The sequence below is a fragment of the Clinocottus analis genome, unplaced genomic scaffold, assembly GCF_023055335.1.
Source record: "Clinocottus analis isolate CAN_PGR_092001 unplaced genomic scaffold, fCliAna1.0.p SCAF_13, whole genome shotgun sequence".
NCBI classification, from domain to species: Eukaryota; Metazoa; Chordata; class Actinopteri; order Perciformes; family Cottidae; genus Clinocottus; species Clinocottus analis.
The window spans coordinates 18,948,314-18,957,500 of record NW_027175854.1 but is presented as its reverse complement, the minus strand read 5'-3'; the positions used below and the strand labels follow the sequence as shown (position 1 = coordinate 18,957,500).

The following is a 9,187-nucleotide window of genomic DNA, read 5'->3' as shown; positions in this document are numbered from 1 at the left end:
GCAGGCAGCCGTGGAACTCGCTCTTGGTGGACAGGTGGATCTTGGTGCTGCTCATGTGCTCGTGCTCCAGCAGCGCCACGTCCTCGCGGTACCACTGCAGCGTGGGCTTGGGGTTCCCCGTCACGCTGAACGGGATGCACCAGTGGTGGTCGCGCTCGGGCTTCAGCAGCTGCTGCACGGTGGGGGCGACTGACAGGGAGGCAACAGGAGAGGAAGAGTGATGACGGGGAGACAGGAAATCAACACCGGGAGGAACATTCATGGACTTCTGGAGGAGATGCAGTCGAGGGAGGGAAGAGACGCCACATCTAAACGCTGACGTCGGGAAAACGGGGAGGAGGAGAATGAGGAGAAATGTGGCTCCAGACAAGCGGAGGAGTGTGGTGAGGCACGAGAAGCTTCACGGGAGGAAGAGTCATGGACAAGAAACATGGAGAGTCAATAGCATCTGCAGAGAGACAGCAACACCAACACACTGAGGAGCCGGTGCTTCCATGGGAAACAACAAGGCTGAGAGGTGAGACTCCATCTCTCCAGGTGCATGCTGAGTTACAGTCATTACCACAGAAGTGCTTACAGAGGATATTGAGCCGAATGGTGGCCTCGCTCTGACCGACCATGTTCTCGGCGCTGCAGATGATGCCCTTGTCGTTATCGTCAGGAGACAGGTCCGACAGGATGATGCTGCTCTCCGTGTCCGAGGGGTCGATCTGTCGACATGATCACATTGCTTCATATGTCCCGTAGTTCACATGTCAAATAACCATTCTGCTGACTAACAGACATATTCTATCTTATATCATCAGATCCTGTGGAAATACCAACACTGCGCTCCATATGACAGAATATGTATTATTACTGTCAGTGCACACTGCAGCTGCTCTTCCAGCTCTGTTGCACGCTGAGTGCATCGCAGCTGCAGGCCGTGAGGTGAACCCCTTATGGTTTCATCTCGCTCCACAGTCCAGCATCTACGCGATCTTTAGCTCATAAAAAAAGAACGAGTCGTGTTAAACTACCAATAAAAAGTTTGTCGCTTAAATTCCAGTAGATTATTGAGGCGGTGATGTTTCATGCAGAAGTAGTTTCTTCAGAGGTAACAGGATGTTGGTCTGCAGTGGAGGTGACGAGGTGTCAGTGGTGCAGACTGCTGATGGAGAAGTATCGTACCAAAGGCTCAACATGGTTGTGTTTGGAGGATAATTATCCTGCATCTGGCAACCCTGAGATCAGTCCACCAATGACAGCTCTCTCTACGTCAGAGCTAGAAGATGAACGTAAGATTCACAACGTGTCAGAGCGTAATAACTAGTGAGTGACAGACTCAGAGAAACACAAATATGACAGGAGGTAAAGTCCCGGACGTGTTGAATCCCTGCTGGACGCATTGTCATGTCTGGAAAAGAGGACGTCAGGAGGAAGAGGACGTCTGCTCAGCCTATCTTTGTGGGCCAGAAAGGTGTGCTAGCTTGTGTGCTAGCTTGTATGCTAGCTTGTGTGCTAGCTATTGTGCTAGCTTGTTTGCCAGATTGTGTGCTAGCTTGTGTGCTAGCTTGTGTGCTAGCTTGTGTGCTAGCTTGTTTGCCAGATTGTGTGCTAGCTTGTGTGCTAGCTTGTGTGCTAGCTTGTATGCTAGCTTGTGTGCTATCTATTGTGCTAGCTTGTTTGCCAGATTGTGTGCTAGCTTGTGTGCTAGCTTGTGTGCTAGCTTGTTTGCCAGATTGTGTGCTAGCTTGTGTGCTAGCTTGTGTGCTAGCTTGTGTGCTAGCTTGTGTGCTAGCTTGTGTGCTAGCTTGTTTGCCAGATTGTGTGCTAGCTTGTGTGCTAGCTTGTTTGCCAGATTGTGTGCTAGCTTGTGTGCTAGCTTGTGTGCTAGCTCGTACACTGCCCAACGCGAGCGGACGCAGCAACACATCCTGGTGTTTTGGACCATTGGTCGTCTCAACATGTTCCTGAACAGTTTGGTCGTGAAGGTTCTGCATCTCACAGCGAGACAACGATGTGTTTGACTCTCTCTGGGTACTTTTACACTTCCTCCTCTCTGGCGTCTCGCTCTGAGCTCATTGGTTCACGGTGACGATGGGAAACTTCCCAGAACCAACAGTTCCAGCTGAGTAGAAACATATGGTTTCATTCAGTTCCAATCATCATGATGTCTTTTTCTGGTTGTCAACAACAATGACGCTGCGTGAGGAGCAGCAGCTACACAGGCTGTACTTCAGTCCTGCAATCAGCTGAGTCTGCTCATTCTGGACCAATAAGCTGATTTCAGTTCTGGGTCTGAAGCTCTCGTCACGGCCCTCCTGCGGCTCACGGCTCCAAAGCTTCACTGGAGTGATATTTTGTAAAGAAGGTCCCTCATCTTGTTTACTCCTGAAACACAAGCCGGACCCCAGAGCGGAGCCGGCCCCCGAGGGCGGAGCAGGAAGCGGAGCTCACCTCGTGGTGGGTGGAGAGCCAGTCCAGGTTCCACAGGATCTCTGGAGGCGGCGAGCCGGAGGCGCTGCACACGGCCCGGACGTTGCTGCCCTGCATCAGCGTCATGTTCTTCGGCGTGACCTCTACTCTGGGGATCACTGCGGGAGAGGAGCACACGGCACGTTGGACATCCGGACCGGACCTTTGCATCCATTGATTTATTCCCGTCTTCCCGGTGAAGCGGCCGTCTCTCTGAGCGTCCACCATCAGATGCTTATTATAAGGTGGTTTCACATTACCACAGTCCGGGGGTGGGGGATGCTATGGAGGAGGGGGGGGCTATGGAGGGGATGCTATGGGTTCACATTACCACAGTGAAGTTTTTTTACCACAGAGGGGTGGGGTGGGGGATGCTATGGGTTCACATTACCACAGTCTGGGGGGGTGAGCGTGGCGAAGGCTCTCGGCGCTCCTCGCTCGTCTGTGCACGTCAGCTCTGGACTGTCGCTCTCTTCAAGGAGCCTCAGCTTGATCCACAAGTTCTCACAGACGCAGTCCAGAGGGTTACCGGACAGCAGGAGGCTGGAAGAGGACACACATGAGAGACTACACACACACACACACACACACACACACACACACACACACACACACTTCTCTCCGTGCAACACTTACGGGTATGTTGTGTTGAAGTTCTGAAATATCCTCCATGACAGTGTCGAGAGGTTGTTGTCTCTGAGGTTCCTGAAAGGGGAGAAGGTGGCGTCAGAGTCTGGAGGCTGCTGTTTGCATCCAGCTGCAACCAGAGAGCTTCAGCTCTTCCTTCAACTACTCACACATATTGGAGTCTGGTGTTGTTGAAAAATGCGTCTGATGATATGGAGGTCAGTCTGGTCTCCATCACTGTTCTGTTGGGTGAAAGGTCACGTTAAGCATGTGCTCCATGTGAGCGCTGAGCTCGCTGCAGGTACTCACAGGTTCCTGAGGTTGATGTAGTGCCTCAGACTGTTGTCGTTGATGTCGAACAGCCGGTTCTGATTGGTGATGTATCTGTGAAGGACAAGAGAAACGTTACGACTCCGTTTACCTCATGTTGGCTCACCTGTAGATTCACACTGAGGAGGTCTGTGTGTGTGTGTGTGTGTGTGTGTGTGTGTGTGTGTGTGTCTGTGTGTGTGTGTGTGTGTGTGTGTACATGCATTTTAGGAAACTAAATACCATGACAGGGCTTTTCAAGTCATTGAGCAGACAGCTCCATGTGATCTGTTCACAGATGTCACGTTCTGATGGTCAATATAATGTGAGCCAGTTCATGTTTAATATAAAATTTAATGTGATATCTTTTATTTCATTTTTTCTGATCAAAAATGCCCAAGCGATGCAATTTATTCCAACTTTTCTTTAGATAAAATTACATAATCTGATGAGTAGCTCTGTTGTCAGTCAACCGCTTTATTTATTAGTTATATACATAAATCAAAACATGAAATGTTTAAATGGGGACGCGCTGAAAGAGAAATGTTGATTTTAAGGTTATTTTATTGATTCTAATGTTTTGCTTTATAAGCGTAAGGTATTTAAATAAAGAGTTTGAGTAATACATGAAAAGAGAATGTTCACATTGCCATCACAATATATTAGTTATGATTAAAAACCTGTGACTCAACCTGAGACTCTGGTTTCATGTTTCTGTTGTACTTTAACAACTAGACATTAAAGGCTGAAGTTCCCTCAACAGTCTGGATGCAGTTTGCTGCTTCAGGAGCTTTTCCTCTATTGAACATGAAGCAGAGCATTTTAAATGAGTATTCATGGTTTCCAGAAGCAGCTGAAGAGCTTGACCATGATCCTTCACGAGAGGAGATGCTCCTGTGGGTCAAGCTGCTGCTCCACACGAAGAGGAGCGCGACGCGCCTCATGAGGCGGTTTCCTCCGCGCGCAGCACGCTGACGCAGATCAGCTCCGTGATGTCGCCTCCGCGGCTCCGTGTGAGGGGGTCTGTGTGTAATCTGGCAACAATGTGCTCTATTTTCTCTCCTTATTTATTTATTTCTTCTCGGCGTTGAGGTGATATCACACCGCCGCCCAGAGCCGGAGAGCAGCTCGGAGGCTGCGGCCTAAACGTCTCCATCACACCGAGGAGCTGTTAGTGAAGGAAGCGGCTAATCCAAAGGAGCCTGACGCGCACTCTCACCACCGTGACGCGCGCGCGCGCGCGCGCGCGCACACACACACACACACACACACACACACACACACACACACACACACACACACACACAATCGTCGTTACTGGCACGCGCGACCCCCGTCTCCGCCATACACACACACACGCGCACACACACACTACACGATCGGTTGGTTATAAGAAGAAACATCACATGTTGTGTTTGACATGAAGGCAGATCTATAGATCTATTGATCTATTGATCTATTGATCTGTGATCCACGGGGTGATACCAGGCCTGCTGTTATTAATGCTGCTGCTACTACTTTATTATTACAATCATTCTCGCCATGTTGTATCACTGCGACCTGCGACGGAAGGAAGATCTTTACGCGTTTCATCCGAACAAGTTCACATGTCTGCGCGGTCATTTCCACACACTTACATCTCGGTGATGTTTTCCATGTCATCTAGCGTGAGGACGGGGAAATCCTCGATCCCTGGTACAGAATCAATACAAACAATCCTTGAGATGCTGCAAGAGCAGGATGCGGGGCAAGCATCGCTAAATCTCCACAGCCCCATCAGAACCAAAAACAATCCAAGCCGAGCCGTGCCATATTCCCCCGCGCTGGAGTCCATCGCGGGTCCAATGATATCCCCGAATCCCCGAACACAATCTGGTCGGATTGAATTATTGTTGAGATTTCCTCCCTCTCCGCTTTTATCTGGCAAGTTAATCCTTTCGACTCCGCAAGGAAGGAAAAAAAAAGACTACGCCGTCGGTGAGGAATGCGCAGAGCCCACGGTGTTCATATCAAGATGCCATGGACCGGCCTGCCTCTCCGCAGAGCTGCTCTCACACTACTGCATATCGATGTCGTGAAGCAAGGTGTCAAGTGGTCCGTCCTGATGCTGCTGCTGCTGCTGCTGCTGCTGCTGCTGCTGCTGCTGCTGCTGCTGCTACTGATGATGCTGCTACTGATGATGCTGCTGCTGCTGCTGCTGCTGCTACTGCTGCTGCTGCTGCCGCCGCCGCCGCCGTCTCGCTCCTCTATCGCGGCCACAGACTGTTCGCCTCTGCCTTGTAAAACAAGTATGAGGTGTTCCAGATGTTTAGAGATCAATAGGCACGGCCCCCACGAGCGCCTTCTCATACATACGTGTGATGGGGAGGGACGTGAGCGCCTGCACAGTGGAGTAAGGATGCGTGGTGATGCTGCGCGTGCAGGGAGGAAGGCTACCTGCATGCGTCTATCGATTACCGCCGAGGACGAGCGCGTCTGCCGCGCGGCCGCCGCTGGGATCGGGTTCATGCGGGAGATGCTGGCATGATACCCTGGAGATGTATTTATGACCAAATGTATTTATAGGAATTCCTTAATGATTTTTCTTTTTCTTTTTTTAAATGATGCAACCCGACACGTCCGCCGCTGCAGCCTCTCTGCGCGCAGCTGAGGGTCAAACGCGCAGTTTGTGGCGCACAACAACAACAATGTGGACGTAAACTCTCGTGTTGTTGCTCTGAAGCCGTGCGTTGGATGAAAGCGCGCGCACACGCACTCTCTCTCTCTCTCTCTCTCTCTCTCACACACACACACACACACACACACACACACACACACACACGGTGTTGTACGGTTGGCCATTAGGCCTATAGTGTGACGTACGGTTGACGCACAAGACGGGTGCATCTATGAAAAATAATCACCTTTACTATGTCTGCAAGCTCACCGGTCAGCGCGCGACAGGAGCAACTTTACGAGTCATTACCACCAAAACGTTGATTTATGGTTCAAAAATGATTCCTGACGAAAAGCATTCAGGCAGAAATGATGCCTGTGTTTTTATTAAGTTTACGACACAATTTAACAGCAACTTGCAAAGGTTGTGTTTGCAGCACTATAGACTCATGTGGAATAAACCATGAATATTAAATAGATTGTAAGGAGCTGACGTCATGATGCGTGATGTCATCATTATATTAATAACCTTCATGAACTGAACGGGTTTTACCTTTAAAGACCCAAACTGAGCCCATGAAACTATAAATACCTTTTATTGTTTTGTCTGTGTTGAGGTGACATGTTCTAATAACAGCTGTTTACCAGTGGGACCAGTAGAACCAGTGGACCCAGTGGAACCATTAGACCTACTGGGACCAGTTGAACCAGTGGAACCAGTCTACCCAGTGGAACCAGTGGGACCAGTAGACCCAGTGGGACCACTGGGACCACTGAAACCAGTGGAACCATTAGACCTAGTGGGACCAGTGGAACCAGTGGGACCAGTGGGACCAGTGGGACCACTGGAACCAGTGGAACCATTAGACCTAGTGGGACCAGTGGAACCAGTGGAACCAGTGGGACCAGTGGGACCAGTGGAACCAGTGGAACCATTAGACCTAGTGGGACCAGTGGAACCAGTGGAACCAGTGGGACCAGTGGGACCAGTGCACATCCCATAATGAGGACACATGTGATCTGTGACACAGCCTGACGGTGTTGCCATGGTGACTTGCTTTTACAAACAGCGCTGACATCGTCGCTGAAGCTGCAGATGAAAACATGAAGAACTGGATTATATCTGTCTCCATGGTAACCTCAGATTATAGGAGGGAAGAGTCTTTATTTCACAATCGATGTTTTACATCCTAACGAGTGACAACATGACAACATGACAACATGACAACATGACAACCTGACAACATGACAACCTGACAACATGACAACATGACATGACAACATGACAACATGACAACATGACATGACAACATGACAACATGACAACCTGACAACCTGACAACATGACAACATGACAACATGACAACATGACAACATGACAACATGACATGACAACATGACAACATGACAACATGACAACCTGACAACATGACATTACAACCTGACAACATGACATTACAACATTACAACATGACAACATGACAACATGACAACATGACATGACAACATGACAACATGACAACATGACAACATGACAACCTGACATGACAACATGACAACATGACAACATGACAACATGACAACATGACAACATGACAACATGACAACATGACAACCTGACATGACAACATGACAACATGACAACATGACATGACAACATGACAACATGACAACATGACAACCTGACATGACAACATGACAACATGACAACATGACAACCTGACATGACAACATGACAACATGACAACATGACAACATGACAACATGACAACATGACAACCTGACATGACAACATGACAACATGACAACATGACAACATGACAACATGACAACATGACAACATGACATGACAACATGACAACATGACAACATGACAACCTGACAACATGACAACCTGACAACATGACAACATGACAACATGACAACATGACAACATGACAACATGACAACCTGACAACATGACAACATGACAACATGACACCCTGACAACATGACAACCTGACAACCTGACAACATGACAACATGACAACATGACAACATGACAACCTGACAACATGACAACATGACAACCTGACAACATGACAACATGACATGACAACATGACAACATGACAACATGACATTACAACATGACAACATGACAACATGACAACATGACAACATGACATGACAACATGACAACATGACATGACAACATGACAACATGACAACATGACAACATGACAACATGACAACCTGACATGACAACATGACAACATGACAACATGACAACATGACATTACAACATGACAACATGACAACATGACAACATGACATGACAACATGACAACATGACAACATGACATGACAACATGACAACATGACAACATGACAACCTGACAACATGACAACCTGACAACATGACAACATGACAACATGACAACATGACAACCTGACAACATGACAACATGACAACATGACACCCTGACAACATGACAACCTGACAACCTGACAACCTGACAACATGACAACATGACAACATGACAACATGACAACATGACAACATGACAACCTGACAACATGACAACCTGACAACATGACAACATGACAACATGACAACCTGACAACCTGACAACATGACAACATGACAACCTGACAACATGACAACATGACAACCTGACAACCTGACAACATGACAACATGACATGACAACATGACAACCTGACAACCTGACAACATGACAACATGACAACATGACAACATGACAACATGACATGACAACATGACAACATGACAACATGACATGACAACATGACAACATGACAACATGACATGACAACATGACAACATGACAACCTGACAACCTGACAACATGACATGACAACATGACAACATGACATGACAACATGACAACATGACATGACAACATGACAACATGACAACCTGACAACATGACATGACAACATGACAACATGACAACATGACATGACAACATGACAACATGACAACATGACAACATGACGACATGACAACATGACAACATGACAACATGACAACATGACAACATGACAACATGACATGACAACATGACAACATGACAACATGACGACAGAACCTTGAGGTCAGAACAGAGAACCTTGAGGTCAGAACATAGAACCATG

General features: G+C 47.9%; 1 protein-coding gene across 1 annotated transcript in view; it reads right to left on the bottom strand.

Moving 5' to 3' along the window:
- The window catches only part of ntrk2b (neurotrophic tyrosine kinase, receptor, type 2b), a 13,335-nt gene extending 7,818 nt beyond the window's left edge, over positions 1-5,517 (bottom strand). The window contains exons 1-8 of the mRNA XM_068574006.1: positions 5,031-5,517; positions 3,394-3,468; positions 3,255-3,326; positions 3,094-3,162; positions 2,849-3,000; positions 2,440-2,576; positions 578-710; positions 1-189 (exon numbers count right to left, since the gene is read on the bottom strand). The exon at positions 1-189 is cut by the window's left edge and continues 123 nt beyond it. Coding sequence (XP_068430107.1) covers positions 1-189; positions 578-710; positions 2,440-2,576; positions 2,849-3,000; positions 3,094-3,162; positions 3,255-3,326; positions 3,394-3,468; positions 5,031-5,227 — 1,024 coding nt within the window. The 5' untranslated portion in view covers positions 5,228-5,517. The remainder of the gene's footprint in view (positions 190-577; positions 711-2,439; positions 2,577-2,848; positions 3,001-3,093; positions 3,163-3,254; positions 3,327-3,393; positions 3,469-5,030) is intronic.
- Between the last annotated feature and the right edge of the window lie 3,670 nt (positions 5,518-9,187).